Genomic DNA, 15,709 nt, shown 5'->3' on the forward strand with positions numbered 1-15,709 from the left:
CCCTTCTACTCCACCTGGTCCCGTCACTCAGACCTCACCAGCCAATCAGATCCTCCAGCAGACCTGCCAGTCAGATGGGAGGGTTCTTCCGGGAGCCAGACTTCCTTTCTGGTTCAGCTCTCTCACACACTGCACCTTGGGCTTCCTTGTGGTCACAGAGCCTGTCAGCTCGGCAGCTGCACCATGGTGAGTGAGGGGTTGTTTTCCACAGACGGGAGGCGTGTCTGGGCTTGGTAAGCGAGGGACCAATGTCGCGAAACTAGGTGGAGCTGGAGCGGCCCGCTGTGGCTCGCGGCTGGTGTGGGGTCCTCCACTGGCTGGGTGGGAGCCAGCGGACAGACGGAGTTTAGCGTCTTCCTGCCTCAGTAGTTCTAAGTGATCCTTGCAGCTCTGCTGGCAGCTTCTGAATCACTTCACTGCCCGGGCTGTGTCTGCATGGAGCAGAGCGTCGGGAGCTGCAGATGGTGGTGTCTGTCGACCTTATATGCATGTGGAGAGATATCACCACATTCGCCAAATGCGGAGACTCCTGGTCTCTCCTGGGTCTTCAGATGTTCTGCGCCTTTAACATTTAGGTTTAGGATCCGTCTGTAGTTAATTTCGTGCGGCTTGTAAAGGGTTTCTCCTGTGTAGAGTAGCGCTCCACTACTAAACTGTGATGTAGAAGAGTATAGTTGATAATAGAATTAATGGTATGAGGATTTACTGGTTCTTAGGAATCATTAAGTCACAGAAAGTAGAATTTAAGTGTGGGAGGGCTGCATCCCAAATACTCAAAGATGGCTAGCCTGCGCACCATGCCTGTTAGAGATTAATATCATGAGATTCAAATGTTTGTTCACCAGGATTAATCAGCCATTAAGGTACATTCCTATAACAAATGAGACAACCATGATTTACAACCAGCCAGAAGACCCACTTCCCTATCAAAGGCCTCTGACTGCTCTGGGGCCATTACAGGGTCATAATCTTGTGTGCCAGGAGAGTATAATAATTCTAGAACAGCTGCATTTTTCAGCTCTTAGGAAAGCAGTTGTTACTCAGTGTCCCCTGTGATGATTGAGGTGAACTTGGATCCTGTCTGCAGCCCCATAATAAATTTTGGATTACAAGTATGCTGCTCCACAGAGCTCTAAAATTACCAGTTTGAGTCATACAGTGGGACTGTCCATTGCAATAACAGTAAAAGGATTTGCACGTGGACCATGGCTTCTCCCTTCAGCCCAGAAAAGTTGGAATGGTGTACTGTGTACAGTGGAGGGGGTAAACATACTGGATAACAGCTAGGTCTTAGACTAAAGTTTAAGGCTGTGGGCCTTACAACTTAGAATCAAATCAACTTACAAATCAGAATCATGTCCATTACAAGAAGGACATGATGGGGCGCAGTGTGTGACTTTCTGTGTAATTTCCCATTGTACATTAATTCCTTCCATGTGCATGAAGACACCTGTGGGTGTACAGTTTAGGGAGGATAGCCTGAACTACTAAGTATTTAATTTGCAATTAGTGAACTCTCCCATGCATATATATGTTCAGCCCTGGTTGACACAGTGAAGTCAGCTCAGATGTTTGAGATGCAGTCTATTGGCTGTAACTCCATGTGTTAGCTTACAACACTCAACAGCTAACATTTTACATGGGACAAAGTCATGCATTCTCTTATTAATGGCATTCTCCCTACCAGGGAAGTGCCTACTCTGTTTCAAAATCAGTATAACTGAGTGTTCAGTTATTTTTTTTTATCATTTTAAGAAGTTCATCTATATCAGTTTAGAGCAGTGATTCTCAACCTGGTGGGTCATGACTCCTTTTGGGGAGGTCAAATGAACTTATCACAGGACTGGCCTAAGACCATCAGAAAGTGCCGCAGGCAACCCGCTTAAAAGAAATTCCACACACAAGGCCGGGCGATGGTGGCGCACGCCTTTAATCCCAGCACTCGGGAGGCAGAGGCAGGCGGATCTCTGTGAGTTTGAGACCAGCCTGGTCTACAGAGCTAGTTCCAGGACAGGCTCCAAAGCCACAGAGAAACCCTCTCTCTCGAAAAAAAAAAAGAAATTCCACACTAGCTCAGAATCAAGGAATAGGTATTTATTTATTTATTTATTTATTTATTTATTTATTTATTTATTTAGGGGAAAACCACAAATCAGAATTCTCCACTTGACCGGTTGAATCACAAAATCCAAAAGAGCTGCCAGCGGGAAAGGAGCAAGTGGAACTAGAGAGCAGTGGTGCATGCACCTTCGGCTTTCCCATAAATAGTATAAGAGGCCATGCCCCAGTATGCGGGCAAATATAAGCTGTAATACTTCCTACAGCACTTCCCCCTTTTCTTTAAGAGAGTTCCAAGCCTAATACAAAATTATATAAAATAAGAACAAATATATTCAATAATTATCCTATGCCAATTAATTTAATTCTTGTAAGATAAATAACTTGGCCAAGTCATGAGAGGAAAGTAACTACAATTATCTAGTCTTCAACCCCATCGAAGATCCGAGACGGTGAATAATATTACTTGAATAAGTAGGAAGTGCAATCAAGCAACCTCCAAAATGTGCAACAAATGACAGAGACAGCTGGCTACCTGGGTAATCACCCAAAATCTCATTTACAACGTTGAAGCAACCAATTTTGGCTAAGACCTAGAGTAGCTGACAGAACATTTTCAAAGGCAAGAAATTTTTCAAAACTGTGTCTTACCCTGTGTTGGCAAGATTTGACAGTCTTGTTTATCCATTTCTGGATACTATATAGCTTTGCAGTCAGTGGTTGAGGCATGGGCATTTCTTTGCCCAAAGGTGACTATCCCCAGTCCAGGAAGAGCAGGTTGGCTGAGCTGTCAGAGCTGCCTGGACAGGGATGAACCATGAGCCAGATAGGTTTTATTTTTCTTTGTGGTGACCTGGGTAGTGGCCCTTGGCCTCTGAGCTTTGTTGAGTATGGGGGAGGCTCTGCCATCCTGGCATGGAAGACTGTGAGCTTATAATATTGTTGCCACACACTGTGTAATTGAGAATTGCTTTGAAAACCTAATCCTGCCTCTGCTGCCCAGTGTTGGGTAGATAGTCCTTCAACTTCAGGACTGGGCCTTGACTGGTCAGTGAGAAGGAAAAATAAAACAGCTAATGAGTGACCTCCAGTCTCTCTGACTTTCGGTGTAGGATTATAGATGAAGTGGCATCTTTGCAAGAACTGAGTCCATAGACAAAGCTTGAAGCTGGTAGATTCACAGTGCAGAAGGGAGAGACAGGACAGTGATATAGAACTTTCCTACTTCAACAGTAGTTGAGATTAACATTGCGGAACCAGCTAATCAATTTTAGGTCCTCCATAAATATCCTGATGGTCATTTCTTGATGTCTACAGATCAGGCAATCAAGAATCTGGATAATGAACTGGACTTATGAAACCAAATTGCTATAGTTACAGTAGTTCAACCAAAATAGATCTGAGTAAAATGTGGCCTTGCCTAACATGACTGTTATTTTACTGGTTTTAAATACACATCCCGAGATAAAAGGTTTGAGAAATCTCTGATGTGCTAGTATAAATCCCTACTTCCTGAAGCACATAGCCATAAATCCTGTTTCAACTTTTCAAAATAATTTCTTGAGATTATAACTATATCATATCCACATTCTCTTTTCTGGCCTCAAGCCTTTCCATGTCCCCTTATTATCTTCTAATTCATGGCCCATTTTTTGTTAACAAAAGTTGTGAATGTGACCTGTATTTGGCTGCAGGATTTCCCAGGTATGAGCCGATGGGTTGGCTGTACTGCACATTGAGTGTGTAATGGAATATGTGTACAAATGACCCTGTGCTTTGGATGAGGAACAGGGTATGCTCTACAAAAGTGGATGAATCTCTACTAAAATACTAGGGCCATGTCTACTGGGCTGTAAGGGCAGAACAGGAAGTTCTGTGCTGTCTGAGTCATTTGATCTCTGATCACCCATTAGGGGAGCTGATAATTTACTGGGGCCCAGCATGGTGGCCCTAGCCAATGAGGGATTCTGGGAAGGCTTAGCAATCAGGGATACTAGTGGCAGGTAGCTTGCAGGTTCTTTCCAGAATTCTTTTCTACTTTTGTTGTGATGAGTTGTAAGGAAGACCACAGCTATGCTATAGCGAGTATAGGGTGTTCGGAGAAGGTCTGTTGAGTTGTGATTTCTGCTGGGATTTGGATGGACCATGAGCCAGGCTGTAGTTCTGTTGCTCTATGTAATGACATGGGCAGTGATCCTTGTCCTCTGAGCCTCCCCGAGTATGGATTTCCTGGGGCAAGGGTGACTCTGCAGCCCTGGCATGGCAGGATATTATGCCTGTAATATCACTGTGTGTAATATCACACAGAGTAGAGTGGTGCTTTTGGTGTGATTTGAAAACTAATAATCTGGTGTCTAGAAGTTCTGAATATTGCAGTCTACTTTCAAATTTGTCTTATAAATTTTCAAATCGTTTAAAAGCTGGTAGAACTATGGTGATGTTGATTGTCTTTTAGCAATGCATGATTAAAATGTTTCTAACTTTCTGCTACTGCCAGCTGCAATGGTATGATTCAGTGATGCTTAGTGCCAGGGAACAAAGGGAGTTTCTGAACTGCAGAGGTTTCTTAGGTGTGTATGGTGTTGGGCAGGTAGATAGAGAAGAATCTATAGTTTGTGCTATAATCCATTTGACAGGAAGCAGATATTGTTCTATATTGTTTTGGGATTGGGCATCAGTGGGGCTGAGTTTACCTGAAAACACCAGGAAGTCTAAGGGGCTGCAGAACCATAGCAGTAAATCATCTCTTTTTTTCAGAAAGGGTTCTAGAGCATGTGGCCTCTTTGGAAGAAGTACCAGTAGCTGGGGGGTCAGAAACAACAGTTCAAGGTCACTTTGTGGTAATTTTGTGATAATTGTGGTTTTTACTTAATTTCTGTTCTTGTAGGACCAAGTAGATGTAAATCTTAAGAGGAATGCCAGAAAGTAGAGATTGAGTGATGTGGGAGTCCCCTCTGTGTGCTGAGATTATCATAAATGAATAAAGAAAGTGCCTTGACCTTTTGCTAGGGCAGAACTTAGTTGGGCAGGGAAAACAGAACTGAATGCTGGGAGGAAGAAGGGTAGAGAGAGAGAAGCCATGGATCCTCCACCTGAGACAGACACTGGTTAGAATCTTGCCGGTAATCCACTGCCATGTGGCAATACACAGATTTATTGGGATGGGTTAAACTAATATGTAAGAGTTAGCCAATCAGAAGTTAGAGCTAGTGACCAAGCAGTGTTTTAATTAATACAGTTTTAGTGTGGTTATTTCATGGCTAAGATAGCTGGGCTGCTGGGATGAAAAAGCGGCCCTCTCCTTGCAACAATTGAGATCATAGGATTTCAGTTGGAAAGGATAGACTCCATAGCAGATAGGTCATTTATGTGATATTTTGGCTACAAAATCTTTCTTTATCTGCCTATGACCTGAAAATTTAGTAAAGCACAATTAAAAAATAATGGGCTAATTCCTTAAATGAAATATTGGATCTCTTGGATGTTTATTACTGATGATTCATTCCAGTCTACAGAAGAAAGAAAACAAGAGGTGCTCAAGTAAGTGAAAATACAAAGGTAGTTTCCTGCGGCAGCCAAGTGCTGGGATTTTCAAGGAGTTTACTACTGTCATAGAGAAGGCCCTTGCCATGGAATGGAAGACTAGCAAGGTGCTCCAAGAGTAAGACTCCATCCACATAAACCTTCAGTTTATGTAAAGAGTAAGCAAAGTGATTCCTAGTCCTAGGAAGCAACTTCTTACAAACCCTGCTACACCTGTGTTCCAAGTGTGTTAGTGTCTATCAGGTAAGAAGTTAAACTTTTCAGGACCATTCATCATGTGCTAGTCCTGGAAACGAGTCAAAATTTAATGGGTTTTTAGTTTATGGTTACAATTCAGCATTGTTACTGGCATCCATGTTTAGCAGAGTCAGAAACCCAGTGAAGAGATTGTAAGAGTTCATTTCATGAAGCTATGAGGATGAAACCTATTGTTGTTGTTTTTACTCTTTTGGGTGCCTGATACCCATCTTCAAAAAGTGACATACACTGAGGTGTATTATTTCTTATAAATTCCTGGTCTTAGGTTGTCTTATTTCTAGCCAGCTTATCTTAACTAATTGTCCCATCTACCTTTTGCCTCTGTGCTTTTATCTTTCTCTATTCTGAATACATTTTTAAACTTCTTACTCTGTGGCTTGCTGTGTAGCTGAGTGGCTGGCCCATGCTTTTCTCTCCTTTTCTTGGTCATCCTTCCTTTTTGCCTCTAAGAATTCTCCTTCTATTTATTCTCTCTGACTGCCAGCCCTTCTCATTCTTTCCTACTAAGCTATTGACTGTTCATTAGGCGAAACAAGTATTTTAGACCAGCCCAGTATCACAGCTTCACAGAATTAAACAAATACAACATAAAAGAATGCAACAAATATTTGCATCATTGCAGTATAATTAATTGCTATTTGGTGCTAAGGTGGTTTGGTAGCCTACTGTTTTCATTTTTATTTTTGAAGACAAGGTTTGTCTGTGTAGCCCTAGCTGTCCTGAAAGTAGCTCAGTATACCAGGCTAGCTTCAAACTCAGAGATCCTCTGACTCTGACTTCCAAGTGCTGGGATGGCCAGTATTCCTGACGATTTTGTTTTTATATTGTTGTATGATGCTTTTGTTCCTATAAAGCATATGCTGTTGTACTGAACTTCACCCATATTTTCAATTTTAAAATTTGACAGAGGGTATCATTATGTTTCCTAGGATGGTATGTATTCATGACATTAATACTGCCTGTGCCTTCTGAGTCATTGGATTGCATAACCTTATTCCTGCCTGTTTTGTTTGCTTTGAATTTTTTTATTTTAAAAAGAGTATTTTACCTGTTTACATGGATATGCACCATGTGAGTACCTGGTCCTTACATTAATCAAAGATCCTGAACTTGGAATAATGGATAGTTATGATCTCCCGTATTAGTGAGCTCACCCGTATAGAAGACCAGGAGAACTCTAGTGTTGAGCTATCTTTCCTGCTCTGTGTTATTTGTAATCAGCATATTAATTGCTATTATTTTCATTTGTCCATTCATAACTTTTTAAACACACAGTGCCTTTTAGTAAGATCTTATTTATCTTGCAGTTTAAATTGGGGCACTTCTGGTTTCTTGTAGATGAATAAAGAGTTGAAGTGAAACTTCAGCAAAATCCTATGAGTTATTTCTATCTTTATTGTTTGATTGATTTTTTTTCATGTGAAACAGGTATTTAATGTGTATTTCTGGCTGTCCTATAAATGATTGCATGGACTAGGCTGGTATTCAACTCAGAGGCAGATAGATATACATGCCTCTTCCTTCTGAGTGCAAGGATTAGATGCATGATTCAATGCATCCAGCTTTTTCATCTTATGTTTCTTTTTAGTAGTTAGGAATTACTCATTCATACAATTTCTCTTATCTGTACTCTGTACTGTTGTTCTGTTTATGTATCTTGCAAGGTGATATCCCATTCAAAGGGTTCAAAAATGACAGGTGAACCTCTAATTCAGTTTGCTTCTAAAGTGACTTGGTGATTAAATTATGATGTTCATGTCATGAAATAAGTATGGGGAACATCAGAATTATATGACTATACTGTCAAAGATGTATATATTTACAGTGTTGTCAAAATCATGCATTCTGTTGTACATATTTATATTTTAGAATGCAGTGACCTATGATGATGTGCATGTTGACTTCACTTGGGAAGAGTGGACTTTGCTGGATCCTTCCCAGAAGAATCTCTACAAATATGTAATGCTGGAGACCTACAGAAACCTCATTACTATAGGTAAGACTGAGTTATCTTTCATGTTTCAAATAAGGGGACAACTGTTCATTGGTTAATAGTACTCTTTTGTAATATGATTGAGAAAGAAGAATGGGGTAAATAAATCAGGCATGGTTGTAATGTTTGCTTTGAATGGTAACTAATTTTTTTAATAATTTTTAATATATAACATACATTTTCTTGCACTATATTTTAGGATACAGTTGGGAAGACCATAATATTCAAGAACATTGTCAAAGTTCTAGAAGACATGAAAGGTAATTTTCATGTATAAGGTGATACAAATGTAACTGAAGAATTTGTAATGTATCCTATATATTTTAAACAAAAGCCACAGTGTAAATAATAGTATGTTGATGATTATTAAATTCTCACAAAATCATATACCTTAATTTCAGATAGATGAACTGCATTTGCAAGTCATTCTTTTAAGAAAGAAGTCAAGGAAACAATGTCCTAACCTATATTACCTTTGGAATCATAATATGAGAGCTACACTGTGAAGTTGTCAATCCATTTATTTCATATTCATATTATAAAAGACAGACATTTTGAAAAGGTGATAAGTATGCCTCTAAAACTATTACATTAATAGTCCATTGATAAGGTAGTTTAACCCATATACTTGTGGCTGTGTTAAGTTTAGTGAGGGGGCAGTTAGAATCATGAATCAAGGGGCAGCTTTTGTGGAGAGTCCTTAATCCAGATACCAATAATCTATGTGGACAGAAAGTCAAACTGTAAAAATTCAATGGGGAAAACCTTATATTTGTTATTCTTCCTTTACTAGGTATATCATATATTACTCTGGATACAAGCCACATGAGCATAGGGATGTGAAGATATAACATACTTCTCCCTCAGAACAAGTAGAAGACACATAGCAGTTCCCGTGTTGAGTATACTTGTTGAATTTGATGTGCCAGTATACAAGTAATTGGTTTTCTAGCCTCATTGTAAATATATCAACTATCTCACATTTCAGAATAGCACCACAAGTACTAGGACTATATAAATACTTCTGTTTGTCCTAGTTCACGTAGCAAATGTAGTATCACTCACAGTACAGGAAAATTTATGAATGCAATAACAGTGGTAAAGCTCTGAGTTTTTTCAGTTCTCTTCAAATACATGAAAGTTCTCATACAGAAAAAAATATTCTGTAAATGTGAACCATGTAATAAAGGCTGTTATCAGTTATCTTCAAAGATGAAATGTGAGCATTAATGAACAAAATTGTAAACATGGTGATAAACTTTAACATATAATTCCTCTTTAAAATAGTATTAAATTGTCTAATTTAAACAGATAAAAATATTCACCAATGTATTAAATGTAGTAATGCTTTCATATGTACTTTTATCATTGTAGGCATGAAAATGATCAAACTAGAGAGAAAACTTCTGTATATACTCAATGTGTTAAAACCTTTGAATGTGACAGTCATCTTCACAGGCATGGAAAAGCACATCCTAGATTGAAAACTTTTGAAGGAAATGAGTGTGGTAAAGCCATTTCACATCACAGTCATCTTCAAATGTATAAAAGAACATACACTGGAGAGAAGCCCTATGAATGTAATCAGTGTGGCAAAACCTTTGCATATCACAGTAATCTTCAAAGGCATAAAAGAACATATACTGGAGAGAAGCCCTATGAATGTAATCAGTGTGGCAAAACCTTTGCATATCACAGTAATCTTCAAAGGCATAAAAGAACACATACTGGAGAGAAGCCCTATGCATGTAATCAGTGTGGTAAAGCCTTTGCAAGTCATGGTCATCTACAAAATCATGAAAGAACCCATACTGGAGAGAAACCCTATGAATGTAATCAGTGTGCTAAAGCCTTTGCGTGCCACAGTAATCTCAGAAAACATGAAAGAACCCATACTGGAGAGAAACCCTATGAATGTAATCAGTGTGGTAAAGCCTTTGCACATTGTAGTACTCTCCGAAAACATGAAAGAAGCCATACTGGAGAGAAACCCTATGAATGTAATCAGTGTGGTAAAGCCTTTGCATATTGCAGTACTCTCCGAAAACATGAAAGAAGCCATACTGGAGAGAAACCCTATGAATGTAATCAGTGTGGTAAAGCTTTTGCACGTTGCAGTATTCTCCGAAAACATGAAAGGACCCATACTGGAGAGAAACCCTATGAATGTAATCAGTGTGCTAAAGCCTTTGTGTGCCACAGTAATCTCCGAAAACATGAAAGAAGCCATACTGGAGAGAAACCCTATGAATGTAATCAGTGTGGTAAAGCCTTTGCACATTGCAGTAGTCTCCGAGAACATGAAAGAAGCCATACTGGAGAGAAACCCTATGAATGTAATCAGTGTGGTAAAGCCTTTGCACATTGCAGTAGTCTCTGAGAACATGAAAGAAGCCATACTGGAGAGAAACCCTATGAATGTAATCAGTGTGATAAAGCCTTTGCACAGCACAGTCATCTTCTAAGGCATGAAAGAAGCCATACTGGAGAGAAACCCTATGGATATAATGAGAGTGGTAAAACTTTTGCACTTCATAGTACTCTTCAAATGCATAAAAGATTACACACTGGAGATAAACTCCATGAACCTAATCATTGTGGTAAAGCATTTGCATGTGTGAATAATCTAAATCATGAAATAAAATCGTACTGCAGAGAAACCCTATAAATGTATTCAATGGGATAAAGTTTTATACTTTATATACAATTAAAACTTTTGTTTGCAACAATCTGTTAAAATGTTTGCCTATTAAAATAAACATTGACTACCTGAAAAAGATACTGAGGAGTTCTTATTATAAAGTATTTGGTAAGATCTTTAGCCAAAACACTTATAATCAGCTACACAATGATTTGGGATTCCCCTCTATATGCAGTGAATGTATTTTGTTACCATTGTTTAATGAAGCTGCTTTGGGTCTATGGCAGGGAAAAATAGAGCAAGGCGGGAATTCCAAGCAGAGATATAGGAGAAAAGAAAGTGGAGTCAGATTCCTTGTGTCTGCTGAAGGAAACAGATGCCCTGGAACCTTACTGGTAAATCACCAGTCTTGTGGTAAAAAACAAAATAATAAAAATGGGTTAACTTAAGATGTCAGAGTTAGTTAATAAGAATCCTGAGGTAATAGGCCAAGCAGTGTTTTAATTAATATAGTTTCTGTGTGATTATTTTGGGTCTGGGCAGCCAGGAATGAAAAAGAATCATCTGCCTACAACACAAAACTATTTCTTCTGTAGAAATTAATTTGACAGTGTTAACAATCTTTTTTAGCATTATGATGTCCTTTTTATACTGTTTGTACTTAGAAAGTCATGGTAAAATGAATTTATGATTTTAGGGAACCCTATATGTAGGTTAAATGGACCAGCCAAAGAAACATCCTGACTCTAAAGCCAAGACAAGGAAACACTTTGTTCCTGAATCCCCATCCAATGAAAGAAACACCTGACCCTGAAACCAGACTCAAAAGGTTATAAGGTGCCAGTGAAAGAACACACTTTGGCCCTGAAACAAGAGCCAAAGAAACACACTCTACCCTTGGCCAACTGAGCACAAAAGCAGCTAATCCCTAAGCTCAAGATCCACCAACCCCTGAGCATGAGTTCCTGTCAATCTCTGCATTGTTCATGATCAGGGATTGACACCTATCCAATTCCCACCCTGAAAATCTCCCTGGGAAAACTCTGCCCCTAAGAAGTCCTATATAAATTTTGTACATGTTCAGTTGGCATCTGCACATTTCTGCCCTGACAGAGGCAGCCCTGTCCTGGATTCTTCCCATCCCAATAAATTTCTTGAATGAGTTTTGGTTGAAGATATTTCACTGGAGTGATCAGAAACTTTGCAGTGTACTGGAACAGAGAAGCTTTGGTCACCTCTGCTGGCAAACTTCCTTTAAGTAGCAGAGCAGAAGTAGCCACTCTTCACCAGAGACTGCAATAGTTTCCCATTAGCTCCAGTGAAGCAGAGAAGTAACAATTTGGGCTAAAGCTGAGAAAAAAAATGGACATCTCTGCTAGAAAACTCCCTAGTGTGTCAAAACAGAGAAGCATTGGACAACTTTGCTAGGAAACTCCCTTAGGGAAGTGGAGCAGAACAGCAATGGACATCTCTGCTTAGAAGCTCTCTTAGCAGATTGAAGCAAGGCCCGGTTCTGATGGCTCTCTTTTGGATAGGAGCAGTATTGCTACATCCTACAAGGAGAACATCTCCCACTGGAACACAGCCTTGGGTATAGCCAGACTTCCTGATAGTCAATATATGTCAGGGACCAACTTTGACATGAATACCACCTACCAGGGTAGGGGCATGGGGATTAGAAAAATAAGTAAAGAGAATGAAGACACAAGGGAAAACAATAAAATAGAAGCATAGGATAATACTGGGTGGGAGTTCCAGTGCATACTGTAAATCTGCCTGCATTTAATTTTCCATATACTTTTATAGCCCAATACAATGGGGAGGAAGAAGACAAAAGACTGCTTTAACATGATGCAAAGGACAACTAAAACTGTTACTTGCTTCAATACTTTGAGCCTTCAAGTCCTTAATTATTGAGAAAAACATTCTGTTATTCAGGCAGTGAACCTATCCTAGACCAAGAATCCTAAAGGCAGTCATTCCCTAGGCCAAAGCTCTTAATTCAAAAGAAGGAGCAGAAGTATGTTTGAATTCTCTCATCTTTGCTCAATGGGGAGTGGATTTACCTGTATGGGCCCTCTTAAAGTCCAAAACACAAAACAACCACACCTTAGGTCAGGGTTTGTAGCCACACCTGTTAACAACTTTGAGCAACCTCAAACTCTGACCTTCAGACTTGGTGGAAATAGGCTCACAATTTTGGGCCTCCACAAGGATACCTTTTCTCCTCATAGTTGTAGGTATCCAGTACACTTTCCCTTGACAGCTGTAGGTATGGCCTGACTTCTAACAATCAGGGTACCTTTTTCTTCAGAGCCCTAAGTATCAGGCTACCTTCCCACCAGAGCTTCAATAACTTCTCAACAGTCAGGATTCTTTTCTCCTTATTGCTGAGGTGTCCAGTATACTTTCCCTTCACAGCTGTAGGTATGTCCTGACATGACAGTGAGGATACCTTTCTCTTCAAAGCTATAAGTATTCAGGATACCTTTTCTTCACAGTTTAAGGTATAGCCTGACTTAGCAACAGTCAGGATAGCTTTCCTATCAGGTGTAGATATCCAGGATTGTAGTTGGAGACTGGTCAGGCAGTTTCTGGAACCAACTAGACATAAATAGTCACACAGAAAATAATTAAATACTGTTTTGCCTGTTAGGTCAAGATTCTTATTAACTAATTTTTACATATTAATTTCTATTAAATTCACCACAAGGCTGTGGCTTATCATTAAGTTTCTGTTCTGGCATCTTTCTACTTCAACAACATTGCATCTCTTTTGTTCCACCTATTCTCTATATATCTCTTCCAATCTGACTATATTCTGCCCTGCTGTAGGCCAAAGCAACTTCTTTATTAACCAATGGTAATAAAACGTTCACAGCACACAGAGGGGAATCACACATCACAGATACCTTCCCTTCACCACTGTTGGTATAGCCTGATTTCTGACAATCAGTGTTGTAGGGAGGTTGCTTGTTTGGTTTCCAGCTGCCCAGCTAGCTTAGATCTGAAATAACCACATGAATACTGTATTAGTTAAATCACTGCTTGGCCCATTAGCTCTGGCTTCTTATTGGCTAACTCTTACATATTTAACCCATTTCTATTAATCTGTGTATGGCCACATGGCTGTGACTTACTGGGTGAAATTCCCAGCATCTGTCTCCAGCAGCTCCATGGTGTCTCTCTTACTCTGTCCTTCTTCCTCCCAGCATTCAGTTCAGTTTTCCCTGCCTACCTAAGTTCTGCCCTATCATCAGGCCAAGGCAGTTTCTTTATTCATTAATGGTAATCACAGAACAGGGAAATCCCACATCAAATCAGGGTATCTTTCTCCACACAGGTATAGATTATACAGACTACCTTCCTTTCAAAGTTGTGGGTATAGTCTGACTTCATACAGTCAGGATGACTTTCCTTCCTGAGCTGTAACCCATGCACTATGAATTGAAACAATAATGTATCCCCTTTAGGCCTTATATTTCTCTTCAATTAAATGGAATCACTGATTCAGTTATAAAACTTTATTGATTTATATTAGTTCCTTTTCTGTTGTTGTGATGTAATGTCTAGGTCAACTTATAAAAATTAGTTTGGCCTTTAGTTCCAGATGGATACAGGATCACCATGAAAATGACATGGCAGCTGGATAGTGGTGGTGCATACTTTTAATCCCACACTCAGGAGGCAGAGGCAGATTGGTCTTGTGATATTTAGGCCAGCATAGTGTAAAGAGCTAGTTCCAGGAAAGATTTCAAAACTACAGAGAAACACTTTCTCAAGAAAGAAAGGAAGAAAGAAAGAAAGAAAGAAAGAAAGAAAGAAAGAAAGAAAGAAAGAAAGAAAAGAAAGAGAAAGTGTCATGGCTATAAGTGTCTAACATGACAGCTAAAACAGGAAGCTAAGAACTGAAATCCTTAACCTACAACATGAAGCAGAGAGTGTAAACTAGAAAAGCCTACCCCCTCCAGTGACTTATTTCCTCCTGCAGGACAGCATTTTATAAGTCTTCCTAAATGATTTCATCAATTTAGAAGTATTGATTTCTCAGACTTCAAGCTTACCTGATTGCTTCATGTTGAAGAAAAACTCTGCAAGCCATTAGGTACCTTAACACCTATATTATAGGAATGAATTCTTACAAGAGAAAAACTTCCATGAGTGAAAATATGTTTAAAAAGTGGTTTTAGTTGTTATTATGTGATATCAGTGCGTTTTTGTGTGGGTATGTGAATGTGCATGCTGATTTCTAATGTTAGACCCTAGGATTTTCTAGTGGAAATTACAGGAAGTTGTCAAAAATCAGACCTTGATCCTGGGAGTGGACATTTCATAACTGCCTAGCCAGGTTTCTAGTGCTCTAAATATTTTAAAGCCTATTTGTGTTAATTCAAAGTCAGAAACAGGGATAAACTCACACAAAAGAAAACTCTATTCCTGGAAATGATTTTGTAAAGACTTTAGATATCACAGTTGTCTTCAGCTTCAAGGAAAAAATAATGTCTCATTTATTTTACATCATAGCCTTGAAGGAAGTAAATTATTTGCCATGCTCACTGAAGACTAATGGTTCAGATCACTGCATTGTAGTTTCTATTTTCAAACACTTGAGGTAGATATTAAAGTGTGCTACATGTGTGACAAATCCATTTAGTGAAGTTTATTTTGTGGTTCTTTATATTTCTTCTGTGACTTTTGTTAATCTATTGTTTTTTTTTTTACTTAGCAATAGGCATTTTTTTCTAATATAATGTGTAGAATGGTAACCCCATCATCTCAGTGGCCCATTGTTTATTTAATTATCAGGCAGTGTGTGATCATACTTTTCAATTAAGAGTATCTATGAAATGGTGGTGGGGTGTTGCTCTTGGATTTTTTTTCATATTTCCACAAATTCTCAAATTCCCTTGAGATTTTTTTGTTTGTTATTTAGTTTTTCTCAGATCTTAGTAATGATTCAGGGATTTGACCTTATGATCCTCATGTGTCTAGCTCCTGAGTACAAGTCTAAGGGTAGATGATGTAATTCCAACATCTACTGTTTTGTATCACAATTTAACAATGTTAATGTTAAAATGCTTAATAAAAGAGAATATAAGAAACATTAATGATCTCATGTGTATATTCAAAGCAATATTTTCATTTATATGGTAGAGATGTAATAAAGTAGGATAATCAACATTCAACTGTGAATCTCATACCATAGCTTTGTGTGT

General features: G+C 38.9%; 1 protein-coding gene across 1 annotated transcript; it reads left to right on the plus strand.

Annotated features, from left to right (window-relative positions):
* The first annotated feature begins 117 nt into the window (after nucleotides 1-117).
* Nucleotides 118-10,631, plus strand: LOC119820764 (zinc finger protein 120-like). Its single transcript, XM_038339357.1, has 4 exons — nucleotides 118-186; nucleotides 7,729-7,855; nucleotides 8,052-8,112; nucleotides 9,227-10,631. The coding sequence occupies exons 1-4, from the start codon at nucleotides 184-186 to the stop codon at nucleotides 10,230-10,232; spliced, it is 1,197 nt and encodes a 398-aa protein (XP_038195285.1). The 5' UTR covers nucleotides 118-183; the 3' UTR covers nucleotides 10,233-10,631.
* Nucleotides 10,632-15,709: the final 5,078 nt, after the last annotated feature.

The sequence above is a fragment of the Arvicola amphibius genome, chromosome 1 (assembly GCF_903992535.2).
Source record: "Arvicola amphibius chromosome 1, mArvAmp1.2, whole genome shotgun sequence".
Classification (NCBI taxonomy): domain Eukaryota; kingdom Metazoa; phylum Chordata; class Mammalia; order Rodentia; family Cricetidae; genus Arvicola; species Arvicola amphibius.

Excerpts from the sequence above, each read along its gene's own strand:
- LOC119820764 (XM_038339357.1), top strand. Across the intron at positions 7,856-8,051 it reads CAGAAACCTCATTACTATAG|GATACAGTTGGGAAGACCAT; the intron begins GTAAGACTGAGT and ends ACTATATTTTAG. Across the intron at positions 8,113-9,226 it reads AGTTCTAGAAGACATGAAAG|GCATGAAAATGATCAAACTA; the intron begins GTAATTTTCATG and ends TTATCATTGTAG.